The sequence below is a fragment of the Nerophis ophidion genome, linkage group LG11 (assembly GCF_033978795.1).
Source record: "Nerophis ophidion isolate RoL-2023_Sa linkage group LG11, RoL_Noph_v1.0, whole genome shotgun sequence".
NCBI classification, from domain to species: domain Eukaryota; kingdom Metazoa; phylum Chordata; class Actinopteri; order Syngnathiformes; family Syngnathidae; genus Nerophis; species Nerophis ophidion.
In genome coordinates, this window is record NC_084621.1 from 426,168 (window position 1) to 442,149 (window position 15,982).

The 15,982-nt window shown below is 37.2% G+C and overlaps 1 protein-coding gene across 1 annotated transcript in view; it reads right to left on the bottom strand.

Annotated features, from left to right (window-relative positions):
* LOC133562416 (tyrosine-protein phosphatase non-receptor type 6-like) overlaps positions 1 to 15,982 on the bottom strand; it is a 34,953-nt gene that overhangs the window by 17,111 nt on the left and 1,860 nt on the right. The window contains exons 2-4 of the mRNA XM_061916601.1: positions 10,983 to 11,134; positions 8,574 to 8,768; positions 233 to 416 (exon numbers count right to left, since the gene is read on the bottom strand). Coding sequence (XP_061772585.1) covers positions 233 to 416; positions 8,574 to 8,768; positions 10,983 to 11,134 — 531 coding nt within the window. The remainder of the gene's footprint in view (positions 1 to 232; positions 417 to 8,573; positions 8,769 to 10,982; positions 11,135 to 15,982) is intronic.

Below are 15,982 nucleotides of genomic sequence, written 5' to 3' on the forward strand. Positions count from 1 at the left end.
ATATATATATACATATAGTAGTTTGGACACCCCTGGGTTAGTGCAATCAATGTCTCAGCCTGACAGATCAGTAATGTTTGTAAGTTATGTGTTCTGTTTCGTTGTGTCAAATCAACCAACTATGTGTTCTTATTTTTGTTGATCTGTGTTCTCCAGGCAGGTGTAATGGCATGTGTCATGTGACTAGATTCCCAACTAGGGTTGTGTTAAGACAGAACCATGAAATGCACACCTGGCACATGATCTTGATGTGAGACACTCTCCTTGCTCCTGTTTTGCTGCGCTCGTCCGTCAGACATGACAGAACGAAATCTCCCGGCTTGGACAGCGACTCTCTGACCAGGAAGGTTCCAGACTCATCCCGAGCAATGAGCATCTTCTCGGCATTTGGACCAGACAGGTGGCCGTGGTACCACCTGGACATGAGATGATATGAAGTAAGGTGAGTTCAAATCAGGTGACATGTTGTAGCATGTTAGATGATATGAGGTGAGGACAGTGTTTCTCAAAGTGTGGGGCGGGCCCCACCTGTGGGGAATAGAGACATGACAGTTGGGGGAATAGAGACATGACAGGTGGGGAATAGAGACATGACAGGTGGGGAATAGAGACATGACAGTTGGGGGAATAGAGACATGACAGTTGGGGGAATAGAGACATGACAGGTGGGGGAATAGAGACATGACAGGTGGGGGAATAGAGACATGACAGGTGGGGGAATAGAGACATGACAGGTGGGGGAATAGAGACATGACAGGTGGGGGAATAGAGACATGACAGGTGGGGGAATAGAGACATGACAGGTGGGGGAATAGAGACATGACAGGTGGGGGAATAGAGACATGACAGGTGGGGGAATAGAGACATGACAGGTGGGGGAATAGAGACATGACAGGTGGGGGAATAGAGACATGACAGGTGGGGGAATAGAGACATGACAGGTGGGGGAATAGAGACATGACAGGTGGGGGAATAGAGACATGACAGGTGGGGGAATAGAGACATGACAGGTGGGGGAATAGAGACATGACAGGTGGGGGAATAGAGACATGACAGGTGGGGGAATAGAGACATGACAGTTGGGGGAATAGAGACATGACAGGTGGGGGAATAAAGACATGACAGGTGGGGGAATAGAGACATGACAGGTGGGGGAATAGAGACATGACAGGTGGGGGAATAGAGACATGACAGGTGGGGGAATAGAGACATGACAGGTGGGGGAATAGAGACATGACAGGTGGGGGAATAGAGACATGACAGGTGGGGGAATAGAGACATGACAGGTGGGGGAATAGAGACATGACAGGTGGGGGAATAGAGACATGACAGTTGGGGGAATAGAGACATGACAGGTGGGGGAATAGAGACATGACAGGTGGGGGAATAGAGACATGACAGGTGTGGGAATAGAGACATGACAGGTGTGGGAATAGAGACATGACAGGTGGGGGAATAGAGACATGACAGGTGGGGGAATAGAGACATGACAGGTGTGGGAATAGAGACATGACAGGTGTGGGAATAGAGACATGACAGGTGGGGGAATAGAGACATGACAGGTGGGGGAATAGAGACATGACAGGTGGGGGAATAGAGACATGACAGGTGGGGGAATAGAGACATGACAGGTGGGGGAATAGAGACATGACAGGTGGGGGAATAGAGACATGACAGGTGGGGGAATAGAGACATGACAGGTGGGGGAATAGAGACATGACAGGTGGGGGAATAGAGACATGACAGGTGGGGGAATAGAGACATGACAGGTGGGGGAATAGAGACATGACAGGTGGGGGAATAGAGACATGACAGGTGGGGCGCGAGGAACGCGAGGAAATTTCACTTTAAATTTTTTTTTTTTTTTTTATATTCTTTAATTTTTTTTTTACTATGCTTTCATTTTCTATACACACTGTAAATCACTTTGTGATTCTGTCTGTGAAAGCCGCTATATAAATGGATGTAAAGTACTTATTTTTCCTCTAGACCAGGGGTCGGGAACCTTTTTGGCTGAGAGAGCCATACAAGCCAAATATTTTCAAAAGTATTTCCGTGTCTTTGGGTGTCCCACGATTTGATTCAATATCTATTCTTGGGGTCACGATTCAATTATATATCGATTTTTTTCGATTCGATTCTCGATCCAAAAACGAAATTTTTCCGATTCAAAACGATTCTGTATTCATTCAATACATAGATTTCAGCAGGATCTACCCCAGTCTGCTGACATGCTAGCAGAGTAGTAGATTTTTAAAAAAACCTTTTATAATTTACATTATTGCAATCAACTGATTGCAATAATGTAAATTTGTTTGAACTATTAAAGGAAGCAAAAATGTGACTTATTTTATCTTTGTGAAAACATTGGACACAGTGTGTTGTCCAGCTTATGAGATGCCATGCAAGTGTAAGCCACTGTGACACTATTGTTCTTTTTTATTATTTTTTTTATAAATGTCTAATGATAATGTCAATGAGGGATTTTTAATCACTGCTATGCTGAAATGATAACTAATATTGATACTGTTGTTGATAATATTCATTTTTGTTTCACTACTTTTGGTTTGTTCTGTGTGGTGTTTGTGTCTCCTCTCAATTGCTCTGTTTATTGCAGTTCTGAGTGTTGCTGGCTCAGGTTTGCTTTTGGAATTGGATTGCATTGTTGTGGTATTGCTGTGTAGTGGTTTGTTGGATTGATTAAAAAAAACAACTTTTAAAATAAATTTAAAAAAAATAGATTTTTTAAAAACGAGAATCAATTCTGAATCGCACAACATATTCGATTCGATTCGTATTCGAATCTATTTTTTCCCACACCTCTAATAATGAACATTTAAAAGAGTAAAATCCACTTACATTAACATCGTCAAAGGAAGCGCTAATAAGAAAGTAACAGAGACAGACAGAGGACAAGGGATCGAGGGTAAGGGGCCGTGTGTGTGTGTGTGTGTGTGTGTGTGTGTGTGTGTGTGTGTGTGTGTGTGTGTGTGTGTGTGTGTGTGTGTGTGTGTGTGTGTGTGTGTGTGTGTGTGTGTGAAAGAGGCTCCACTGAACGATAAGTAGCGTATTTTCCTGCTTTGGCATATTTGTCTGTAAAAGTCCGGTCTCATCACAAATAAAACTTGCTGTGATACAAAACTGATGAGTTCGCAAATCGAGATTCTACTGTACTACATCTAGGACTCTTTTTTTTTTTTTTTTAAGTGTCGTATGCTGTTATTATCCATGCGGACTGGACACTGGCCGAGAGTGGAGTCGGCTGTCTTGGTTGCTTTGTTGGGTCTGCTCCTGTCTCTGGCCATGTTCCCTCCACCCCAGCGGACGATGGCGTGGAACACCGCAGAGGCCACCACAGTGGATATGTTTCTTCTACTTTTTATTCATAGCTGTATGTAGAAGTGTCTGCTTGTATCTGCTGCTTTAATGTCTTTAATGTCCTCTGTGTTCTTGGATGTTTGATGTTTCCCTCTTACACACATGGAAGAGGGATGTGTACTATGGCTATGAGTTGTTGTTTTTTGTTTGTTTTTGGTTTTTTGGGGGTTTTTTTTCCCCTTGGCCTCCGTCTCCACCCCCTCTCCAAGGCCCAGGCTAAGACCGATTTTTTTAAATTTCATTTTAATCTTCTATTCCCCCCCCCTTTGTTTACCTGTATCTCATCTTTTTTGTAAGGGGCGCTGGAAGCCGGCAGACCCGTCAGCGATCCTGTTCTGTCTCCCTGTAATGTTTGTCTGATCTTGAATGGGATTGTGCTGAAAATTGTAATTTTCCTGAAGGAACTCTCCTGACGGAATGAATAAAGTAATATCTAATCTAATCTAATCTATTATAATTATATGCAATCAGGTCAAGAAGGCATAGTTTGTATGAGATTGTATTTGACACTTGCAGATGTATTATTAGTAGTGATTCTCAACTTGTGTGGACTTGGGCCTGTTTTATATAGAAAGCAGGTTTGGGCCGGTCAGCTTGAAAACCACAACGAAAGCATGTTGAATAGACAATTAAAAACAACCGACAGCCCAATGTCTTTACCATGAATTGATTAACGTGCACCCAGACTTAAACAAGTTGAAAAACTTATTGGGGTGTTACCATTTAGTGGTCAATTGTACGGAATATGTACTGTACTGTGCAATCTACTAATAAAAGTTTCAATCAATCAATCCTGACTTTACAACAGACCTGGGCAAATTAAGGCCCGGGGGCCACATGCGGCCCTTTGATCTTTTCAATCTGGCCCGCCGGACATTCCCAAATAATTGTTTTAGATGTTTAAGATGGGAAGTGTAGCAACCATGATGATGTGCACTCATGTTTTCTAATGACCGCAAGTCTTCAATTATATTAAGTCTTTCAATGGTTGGAATCTGCATCATATACTCGTTAACTATGGTCATCTAATTACTTACGATGGTCACTATGAGGTATGTCGGATTGTAGCTGGGGGGTTTTTTCACTGTTTGTTGCATTTTGGTTGCGTTTCGGTTGATTGTAAAATATGTTGTCAATATTTAGTGTTTTATCATTCATAATTAATATTGTACATCCCACATTCTTTATTTTCATATGCATTCTGGGTGTCTTATTCAGTAAAAAAATGTAAAATTACATTCCGTTTTTTAAGGCGGTTTGTCATAACGTTTTTAGCTTCCAATCATTATTGTGAGGTTTTTTACAAACCCCGTTTCCAAATGACTTAGGATATTGTGTTTGATGTAAATATAAACGGAATATAATGATGACGCCCCTGCTTATTTCAGCAAGTCAATGCCAAACCACATTCAGCACGTGTTAGAACAGCGTGGCTTTGTAAAAAAAAGAGTGCGGGTACTTTCCTAGCCAGCTTGCAGTCCAGACCTGTCTCCCATCTAAAATGTGTGGCGCATTATGAAGCGTAAAATACGACAGCGGAGACCCGGACTGTTGAACGACTGAAGCTCTACATAAAACAAGAATGGGAAAGAATTCCACTTTCAAAGCTCCAACAATTAGTTTCCTCAGTTCCCAAACGTTTATTGGGTGTTGTTAAAAGAAAAGGTGATGTAACACAGTGGTGAACATGCCCTTTCCCAACTACTTTGGCACGTGTTGCAGCCATGAAATTCTAAGTTCATTATTATTTGCAAAAAAAACAACTTTTTGAGTTTGAACATCAAATATCTTGTCTTTGTAGTGCATTCAATTAAATATGGGTTGAAAAGTATTTGCCAATCATTTTTATTCCGTTTATATTTACATCTAACACAATTTCCCAACTCGTATGGAAACGGGCTTGGAGATATATTGGCCCCCAGACACACTTTTTAATCTAAATCTGGCCCCCCGGGTAAAATAATTGCCCAAGCCTGCTTTACACCATAATCGTGCAGATGTTACCTTGGGGGGGGGGGACATATCACAAGAAAGAAACAATGCATAAAAACAGGTCGTTGGGGCGCGTGTGTGCATCAGTGAACATACACTCAGCTGAGTTGGGCATAATTTTAGACAGAGTTCTCGATTTCTTTTGCTCAACTTCCTGTTTTGTGGTCGGAAAATTTCAGATGGCTGATTTTGTGGCTAAAGAGGACAAAGTATTTTTAGCCGTTAAAAACCGTAACGCCACCCCGCCGGCACTCCTCCCCAGCTCCCTCAACCAAAACCTCCACAGCGCAACCTCACTGACACCATTCTTAAATGAAAATGTCCAATTTGCTCTCAAAATACTCATTTGAAATGCTCATTCTTACTAATGGTGTTATCGATCCTCGTTCATCTCACTCAAATGTTGGCATTGGACAGATGCGCACTGACAAGGCGATACAAAACTGAGTGAAAAATTGCTCTTAAACTACCTGCGTGTGTGCGTGCGTGCGTGTGTGTGTGTGCGTGTGTGCGTGCGTGCGTGTGTGTGTGCGTGCGTGTGTGCGACCTTTTCCGAGACGACAGAATGGCGCGGACATGATGGAGTGTGCAATAGAGGAAGATGAGCAAGACGGTCTGGCCATCGCTTTCAAAAGTGTCAAAACGTCAAGTTTCCAACCGCAGCTATAAAAGGGAAGTTAGACAACTGACAGAGAAGGACAGAAAAGGGTGGGCTGAGGGTCTGAACTTTCTTGATTTTCTGATTACAGCGTTAGTGTGCCATCAAAAGCTATTTTAAAGTCAAATTTAATAAAAAAAAAAATGTTGTTTTAAGCAAGAGCGTGCACTTCAAAAAGAGCGAGGATTTCAAGATTGATTGTTTTTTATGATTGCAGTACAACCTGTTCTATATTGAATACATTTAAAATAGAATTATTTTTTTTTGTAATGCTCCATTTGTGGTGTAAAAATGCTCATTGTGATTGATTGGAACTTTGATTGATTGAAACTCATTTCTGTATTTTTATTTATTTCGCTAACTGCTTCTTTGCTATCACTTTTACTATCATATTTGTACATATCCTATGTGCTGATGTTCTATTGTTGTGTTTTCTCTTGTTGTTTTTGTCTTTCTGTCTAATCCCCCTCTTATCCCCACAATTTCCCCCCATCTTCCTTTTTTTCTCTTTCTATCAATCAATCAATCAATGTTTATTTATGTAGCCCTAAATCACAAATGTCTCAAAGGACTGCACAAATCATGACGACTACAACATCCTCGGAAGAACCCACAAAAGGGCAAGGAAAACTCACACCCAGTGGGCAGGGAAAATTCACATCCAGTGGGACGCCAGTGACAATGCTGACTATGAGAAACCTTGGAGAGGACCTCAGATGTGGGCAACCCCCTCCTGCTACGGCCCGGCTGCACCAAATGATAATATAAATAAAGTCAAATTCAAATAAGACAACAAGAGAAGTATCCTACACTTCTCTTTTGTAAAGTAAATCTGAACAGCCGATATCAACTATATGATTTGCCTGAGAAGCTGGACAGGACACAAAAATAAAAAATAAAAATTAATTACCATTTCTTTTTTTTAAACAGTCATTTTCTGCTTATTTAAAAATTTTTCCAAGCAAAATCAATAAACACTAATCATGTTAGTAAATTATCTGCATGCATAACTCGAATTCACTTTGAAAAAGATGCCAATAATTTGACACAAATGCAATATTATTGTTAGAATGTAATAGATGAAAATGTTTTGAAAGTTTACCTGCATGAACATCTTTTATTTGTTCAATAGTTTTATATTATCCCATTATACACCTGCTGTGAACCTGTCTTTATGTTTTATTTATTTATTTTTGATCATGTTGTGTTTGTGTTGTGTTGTTTGCTCGGTTCTCGTATTATCTTTCAACCTGCACTTTGGCTACCGCTGTTGTAAATGTTAAATGTGCTTTATAAATAAAGTTGATTTGATTTGATTTGATCTAAAGTACCATCAGGGTGTATTTTGAAGTGAAATCTGACAGTGAGCACTCAAGTCGTAGTCTCCTCACTCATCTTTTCGCTGACATATGATCACTGAATGTATAACAGCCTGATTTGCCTTCAGGTAACTATCCGCAGTTGAGGTAAAGGAGCGTGTGGCTCAAAATAAATTGTGTGATTAATCTGCATTTATCCATCGATAAAGCAATTATGTTTTGTGATCATACACAACAGTTAAAGCATTAACTTTGACAGCCATAATTACTTATACTTTGTGTATTTTTGATTCAAAATTGTACTAAATTCTTGAGAATTATTTTTTGTATCACTATTTACAGCCTCCTGTGATGAGGTGGCGACTTGTCCAGGGTGTACCCCGCCTTCCGCCCGATTGTAGCTGAGATAGGCGCCAGTGCCCCCCGCGATCCCAAAGGGAATAAGCAATAGAAAATGGATGGATTGATATACTGTACAGCCTCTATTATTTTTGTTTTATGTCTACGTTCAGACATGTTTGATTTTTGTCTTTTTTTTGCACAGGGAAGAAAAAGTTTTCTATTCATATTAATATGTTTTTATTCTAAATAATAAACAATGTTTATGCCAGTAGGGTGTCACCTTATTTCTATTCCAGTAAAAATGTAAGACTATTATTTTAGGTATGTTAGCAGAAGAAATAAATCATTATTTTTAGTTACTTTAGTTATTTTTATTCCAAAAAATATAAAAGGTTTGTGACTACAGGCAGACAACTTCTGTATTGATAAAAAATTCAAACGTTTATTTAGGTTAAAACAATGTAACAATCGACTTAAATAATAAAAGAAAATAACACATTTTAGTAGTTTTACATTTAAGATTCCTACATAATTAAAAGTGCTATTTCATATATCAATAAAAAAAACATGATTTCCTATTCTTTTTCTATCTTAAGTAAGCATTATGACATATCTACATATGTAATAAATGTGGACATTTTCTACCAATATCAATATCTTTTTCACATAACGCCATTAAATTCTCATGAGAACAAGCTGAATTTGCATTTATGTCAATAAAAAATACAGCATTTACCTTCTTGTTTTATGAAGACCATTTGGCATCTAATTATGTCAAATATCTTTCTACTTATTGTAAGACCTTTTGCACAAAATCCTATTAAATTCTCCCACTACACATTGTAGTATAGTATTTTGTCACCCTGGGTGAAAGTATCACAAACCTCTCAGTGGTGGGATCGGAGGAGTTGAGAGGGTATTTGAGTTCGATGACGGTGCCATCTTTGTCCTGCAGGATGCCGTTGTCGGCCGTGTAGTATTCCACCAGCTCAGACAGCGTGGCAAACTTTTCCCCGCCGTAAAGGTCGTAGTAGTCTCCCGTGTTCTGGATGCGGATGTGGGTCACCTGCTCGCCCACCCTGATGAGGACCAACAACAGTTTATTGATGACGCACGTTAGGACATACAGTCCAATTTATGGAAGGCCTTAACCTGCATTTTTTAATCATAATAAGCAGAGGTGGATTATCATGAAGTACACTAGACAGTGGTTCTCAAATGGGGGTACTTGAAGGTATGCCAAGGGGTACATGAGATTTTTTTTTAAATATTCTAAAAATAGCAACAATTCAAAAATCCTTTATAAATGTATTTATTGAGTAATACTTCAACAAAATATGAATGTAAGTTCATAAAGTGTGAAAAGAAATGCAACAATGCAATATTCAGTGTTGACAGCTAGATTTTTTGTGGACATGTTCCATAAATATTGATTTTTTTTTTGTGAAGAAATGTTTAGAATGAAGTTGATGAATCCAGATGGATCTCTATTACAATCCCCAAAGAGGGCACTTTAAGTTGATGATTACTTCTATGTGGAGAAATCTTTATTTATAATTGAATCACTTGTTTATTTCTCAACAAGTTTTTAGTTATTTTATATCTTTTTTTCCAAATAGTTAAAAAAAGACCACTACAAATGAGCAATATTTTGCACAGTTATACAATTTAATAAATCAGAAACTGATGACAGTGCTGTATTTTACTTCTTTATCTCTTTTTTTCAACCAAAAATGCTTTGCTCTGATTAGGGGGTACTTGAATTAAAAACATGTTCACAGGGGGTACATCACTGAAAAAAGGTTGAGAACCACTGCACTAGAATATTACATTTAGGAAATAATATTTATTTAAACAACTTTTAAAATAAACTTTTTTACTATAAATTTCAATTTGATAGTTTAAGTTTAAGCATGACAATTGTAAAAATAATTTATAAAATATATAACATTTTTATAAAAAACAAACAGCCCATTTTTACTCAAACGAAAACGTGTCGGGTTTTTTTATTGCAATTTTTTCTCCCATTTATATTTCTAGCTAAAACTTTTTTTTTTTTTTTTAATAACTAGATTTGGATACGAACACTTTCCATTGGACAGCAACAATACCCTAATTTTCAATATTGCATTTAATACTGCGCTGCTATTTACAATATATACAACCTGCTTGAACTGTAATCAGAACTAACCTGTTTATTGGTAATAAAACAAAATATTTTTTAAATTTTTGTACAAATCTATACAGTGTGTTGTAGTGTGAGCGTATATTTTGGGACAGCTATTGACCACTTGTCCTTTAAAACAGCAGAGTAGAGCAGTGGTTCTCAACCTTTTTTCAGTGATGTACCCCCTGTGAACATGTTTTTAATTCAAGTACCCCCTAATCACAGCAAAGCATCTTTGGTTGGAAAAAAGAGATAAAGAAGTAAAATACAGCACTATGTCATCAGTTTCTGATTTATTAAATTGTATAACAGTGCAAAATATTGCTCATTTGTAGTGGTCTTTCTTGAACTATTTGGAAAAAAAGATGTAAAAGTAACTAAAAACTTGTTGAAAAATAAACAAGTTATTCAATTATAAATAAAGATTTCTACACATAGAAGTAATCATCAACTAAAAGTGTCTTCTTTCTTAACATTTCTTTACAAAAAAATAAATCTTTAACATCAATATTTATGGAACATGTCCACAAAAAATCTAGCTGTCAACACTGAATATTGCATTGTTGCATTTCTTTTCACAGTTTTTGAACTTACAATCATATTTTGTTGATGTATTATTCAATAAATATATTTATAAAGGATTTTTGAATTGTTGCTATTTTTAAAATATTTGTAAAAAACCTCATGTACCCCTTGGCATACCTTCAAGTACCCCCAGGGGTACGTGACGGACCCCCATTTGAGAACCACTGCAGTAGAGTACTTTATCCTCCATATTATGAATATTATTAATGCTTTCAAAAATGGATGAAAGAAATCAAACTATTGTATATTGTAAGAGCAAAAGGCAAGTATGCTCCGGACACATGACATATTACATTGGAGTGGCACCTTTTCTTATTGCTACCATGATGAGTAATAAAAGTGGAAAACAGCAAGGGATTTTCTTTCTGAATCCAATTAGAATAATTCTCATCACATACACAAAGTTTGTGTTTTTGGGGAGTCAAAACATCACATCATCTTGCACACCCGTAAAAAAACAGCAGAATTCAAAGCACATAATCTTAGGAGAACTTAAGGGGAAAAAAGATGTAGACTTTAGTTCAGTTTAAAATATAATCACCTGACAGACAAGGAGAAATCCCCCACGTTCTTCTTGCTGGGTCGGGCCAGAAAGCTGCCGTGAATGCCCTGAGTCTTCAGCACTTCCTCGGCCTGCAGGCCTGTGATGTCTCTGTGGAACCACCTACATGGACACAAATGGACACGCGTTGACTACTGGTCTGACTGTCAACACTCAAAGCAACACAACAAAACACGTACAAGCAATGCTGAAGATACAAAAATCACAATTGGGCCACCTTAGTGGACGTATGTTTAAATATGACATTTGCATGCATTTCGCCAAAATGCAACACAAAAGTTAGCAAAATATCCACGTATGTAGGGAATATCTAATTCACATTCATCAAAATTCTTATTTTTGCTAATCAAATCAGGCCTGATGTAATTCATAAGTGCATGATTTCATTAATTGTTGCCATTCTATTCTTAAACAGATCTGAATTTGCTATAACTTGTCATGGAAAGTAGAGCACTAAGTATTTATTTTTTTAATTTTGACAGCTGATGTGCATGTTCTGCATGCAATCACATGTCTGATCATGCCAAACACAAACATTAGATTAACATACATTCTGCTCGGCATCCTGATGTCATTCATCAATTTGCACATAAAAAGAATATATATAGGCAATTGTGTAGTAATATCTTGAAGCATTTCTATATATTAATATATACTCACTGTATCAAAGGGCTCATGTGGCATTAAATGAAGACAAGTTTGACAGCACTGGGGACCCAATAAAAAGCAACCCAAAACGGGGACTGTCATCTATCAAGCTCGTGTATGAAGACATCTATTGAAAGTTTTTACATTTTGCAAATATATGTCATTTACAATTGGGCTGGATAAATGTGAGTCCAACTTTCCAATCAATTGTCTTTCTGTACATCTTTTCTCATTTATATCCATATATTATGATTTAATTTGTCTAACAATACATTTTTTTCTTTATTATTCATTTTTTATATCTTTATATCTAAGTACCAGTACATGGCTTTCCTGCATGGACAAAGGCCGAGTAGGATGAAAAAAGTTATAATTATTATGATCCGTCCAGTGTTTGAATGTGAGTGTTCTGATCCGTATTCAAGCCCGGTATGTTTGGAAAAGGTAGGCATTAAAGCGTCTTGTTTTAGAGCAGTGATGTCCAACTGCTTTTCATTGAGGGCCACATGGCAGTTATGGCCACTTATCAGAGGGTCGCTTGCAACAGTGAATAATGGATGAATTTGCCTCTGGATTTCATTATTAATTAGGAATTGCTTTAAGTGGACTGTCCATTTTACATTAAAAAATGTACAACATTTTACTGTAAAATTGTTTTTTTACACACAGTAAATGGAAAAAGAGTACCACTGTTTTTTTGGGGGGTTTTATGGAAAAAGCTGGCAGCTTATTTGCCAGAATTTCTGTGTTAAATTTGCATTGATTTTTATAACATTATATTGTTAATGATAAAACAGTACAAGTTATTTTTTTATTCTGACAATTTAGCTGCCAGTTTTTCTGCCGTGAAAACAAATGTAGCGTCTTTCCATGTACAAATGTACAGTAATACACCATTAAAAACCACAACTGTAGATTTTACAGTCAAAAACTGGCACCTCGGTCAACAAAGTTTTTACGCAAAAATCAGTAGGCGGTTTTTTTTTCCAATTTACAGTGACAACACTAAAATGGTCCCTAGTGTGTGAATGTGTGTGTGAATGTTGTCTGTCTATCTGTGTTGGCCCTGAGATGAGGTGGCCACTTATCAGAGGGTCGCTTGCAACAGTGAATAATGGATGAATTTGCCTCTGGATTTCATTATTAATTAGGAATTGCTTTAAGTGGACTGTCCATTAAACATTAAAAAATGTACAACATTTTACTGTAAAATTGTTTTTTTACATATGGTAATTGGAAAAAGAGTACCACTGTTTTTTTGGGGGGTTTTATGGAAAAAGCTGGCAGCTTATTTGTCAGAATTTTTGTGTTAAATTTACATTAGTTTTTACAACATTATATTGTTAATAATAAAACAGTACAAGTTATTTTTTTATTCTGGCAACTTAGCTGCCAGTTTTTCTACCGTAAAAACAAATGTACCATATTTCCATGTACAAATGTACAGTAATACAGTGGTTCCCAACCACCGGGCCGCAGAATTTTTTTAAATTCATTTTTATAAAAAAAAAAAAAAAAAAGAAGTTTTTGTTTATTTATTTATTTTATTTATTAAATCAACATAAAAAACACAATATACACTTACAATTAGTGCACCAACCACAAAAACCTCCCTTTTTCATGACAAACACCCCCCCCCCCCCCCCCCCCCGGGCCACGGGACAAACTATTAAGTGTTGACCGGTCCACGGATACAAAAAGGTTGGGGACCACTGCAGTAATACACCCTTAAAAACCACAACTGTAGATTTTACAGTCAAAAACTGGCAGCTCAATCAACAGAGTTTTTACGCAAAAATCAGTAAGCGTTTTTTGTTTTTTTTAATTTACATTGATTTTTACAACATTATATTGTTAATGGTAAAACAGTACAAGTTATTTTTTTATTTTGGCAATTTAGCTGCGAGTTTTTCTACCGTGAAAACAAATGTACCGTCTTTCCATGTACAAATGTACAGTAATACACCCTTAAAAACCACAACTGTAGATTTTACAGTCAAAAACTGGCAGCTCGGTCAACAGAGATTTTACGCAAAAATCAGTAAGCGTTTTTTTTTTTTTTCAATTTACAGTGGCAACACTAAAATGGTCCCTAGTGTGTGAATGTGTGTGTGAATGTTGTCTGTCTATCTGTGTTGGCCCTGAGATGAGGTGGCGACTTATCAGAGGGTCGCTTGCAACAGTGAATAATGGATGAATTTTCCTCTGGATTTCATTATTAATTAGGAATTGCTTTAAGTGGACTGTCTATTATACGTTAAAAAATGTACAACATTTTACTGTAAAATGGTTTTTTTACATACGGAAAATAGAAAAAGAGTACCACTGTTTTTTTGGGGGGGTTTTATGGAAAAAGCTGGCAGCTTATTTGCCAGAATTTCTGTGTTAAATTTGCATTGATTTTTACAACATTATATTGTTAATAATAAAACAGTACAAGTTATTTCTTTATTTTGGCAATTTAGATGCCAGTTTTTCTACTGTTAAAACAAATGTACCGTATTTCCATGTACAAATGTACAGTAATACAGTGGTCCCCAACCACCGGGCCGCAGAATAATTTTTTATAAATTTTTATTAAAAAAAAAAAAAAGTTTTTATTTATTTATTTTTTAAATTTATTAAATCAACATAAAAAACACAATATACACTTACAATTAGTGTACCAACCACAAAAAACTCCCTTTTTCATGACAAAAACATCCCTTTTTCATGACAAAGAAAGAAAAAAAGAAAAAAAAAAAAAAGGATTCCAAACACCCCCCACGGGACAAATTAATAAGTGTTGACCGGTCCGCGGATACAAAAAGGTTGGGGACCACTGCAGTAATACACCCTTAAAAACCACAACTGTAGATTTTACAGTCAAAAACTGGCAGCTCAATCAACAGAGTTTTTACGCAAAAAACCGTAGACGTTTTTTTTTTTTTCAATTTACAGTGACAACACTAAATGGGCCCTAGTGTGTGAATGTGTGTGTGAATGTTGTCTGTCTATCTGTGTTGGCCCTGAGATGAGGTGGCCACTTATCAGAGGGTCGCTTGCAACAGTGAATAATGGATGAATTTGCCTCTGGATTTCATTATTAATTAGGAATTGCTTTAAGTGGACTGTCTATTTTACATTAAAAAAATGTACAACATATAAAAATGAATAAAAAAAATTCTGCGGCCCGGTGGTTGGGGACCACTGTATTACTGTACATTTGTACATGGAAATACGGTACATTTGTTTTTACGGTAGAAAAACTGGCAGCTAAATTGCCAGAATAAAAAAATGTACCGTCTTTCCATGTACAAATGTACAGTAATACACCCTTAAAAACCACAACTGTAGATTTTACAGTCAAAAACTGGCAGCTCGGTCAACAGAGATTTTACGCAAAAATCAGTAAGCGTTTTTTTTTTTTTTTAAATTTACAGTGGCAACACTAAAATGGTCCCTAGTGTGTGAATGTGAGTGTGAATGTTGTCTGTCTATGTGTTGGCCCTGCGACTTGTCCAGGGTGTACCCCGCCTTCTGCCCGATTGTAGCTGAGATAGGAACCAGCGCCCCCCGCCACCCCAAAGGGAATAAGCGGTAGAAAATGGATGGATGGATGTGGTAAAGAACAACGTAACATTTATTGTCATTTTTGTTCATTTGATGGGTAGTTTGCTGTAAAGTTAAGTATTTTTATTTAGACAAAAACGTCTTTGGGAAGTATGATAATATACTGTAATATTTGTTGCAATATGGGATACTATCAAAGTTCAAAATGTACGCAATTTCAAGCAGTATATATATTTTGTCCGTCAAAATTAAGAAAATCCATTAAAAAATATGAAGTACTTTGACACATAATTTCCAGGTGTTTGCGGCCCAGATGAAATGATGTCGCCGGCCAGATTTGGCCCCTGGCCCTTGAGTTTGACACCTGTGTTTTAGAGATTCAGCGAATAAGCTAGCTGGATGTAGACGTGTCATAACTAATACGATTCATCCTCCTGCCAATGATCAAAGGTAAACACCACCTTGCACAAGACAGATGAAAATAAGAAGGTGAAATAAGCCAAACATGTAAGACAGGTTGCAGAAGTACGGTGGGAATACGCCTTCGGTGTGAATGTGTGTGTGAATGTGTGTGTGAATGTGTGTGTGAATGTGTGTGTGAATGTGTGTGCGAATGTGTGTGCGAATGTGTGTGCGAATGTGTGTGCGAATGTGTGTGCGAATGTGTGTGAATGTGTGTGTGAATGTGTGTGTGAACGTGTGTGTGAACGTGTGTGTGAATGTGTGTGCGAATGTGTGTGCGAATGTGTGTGCGAATGTGTGTGCGAATGTGTGTGCGA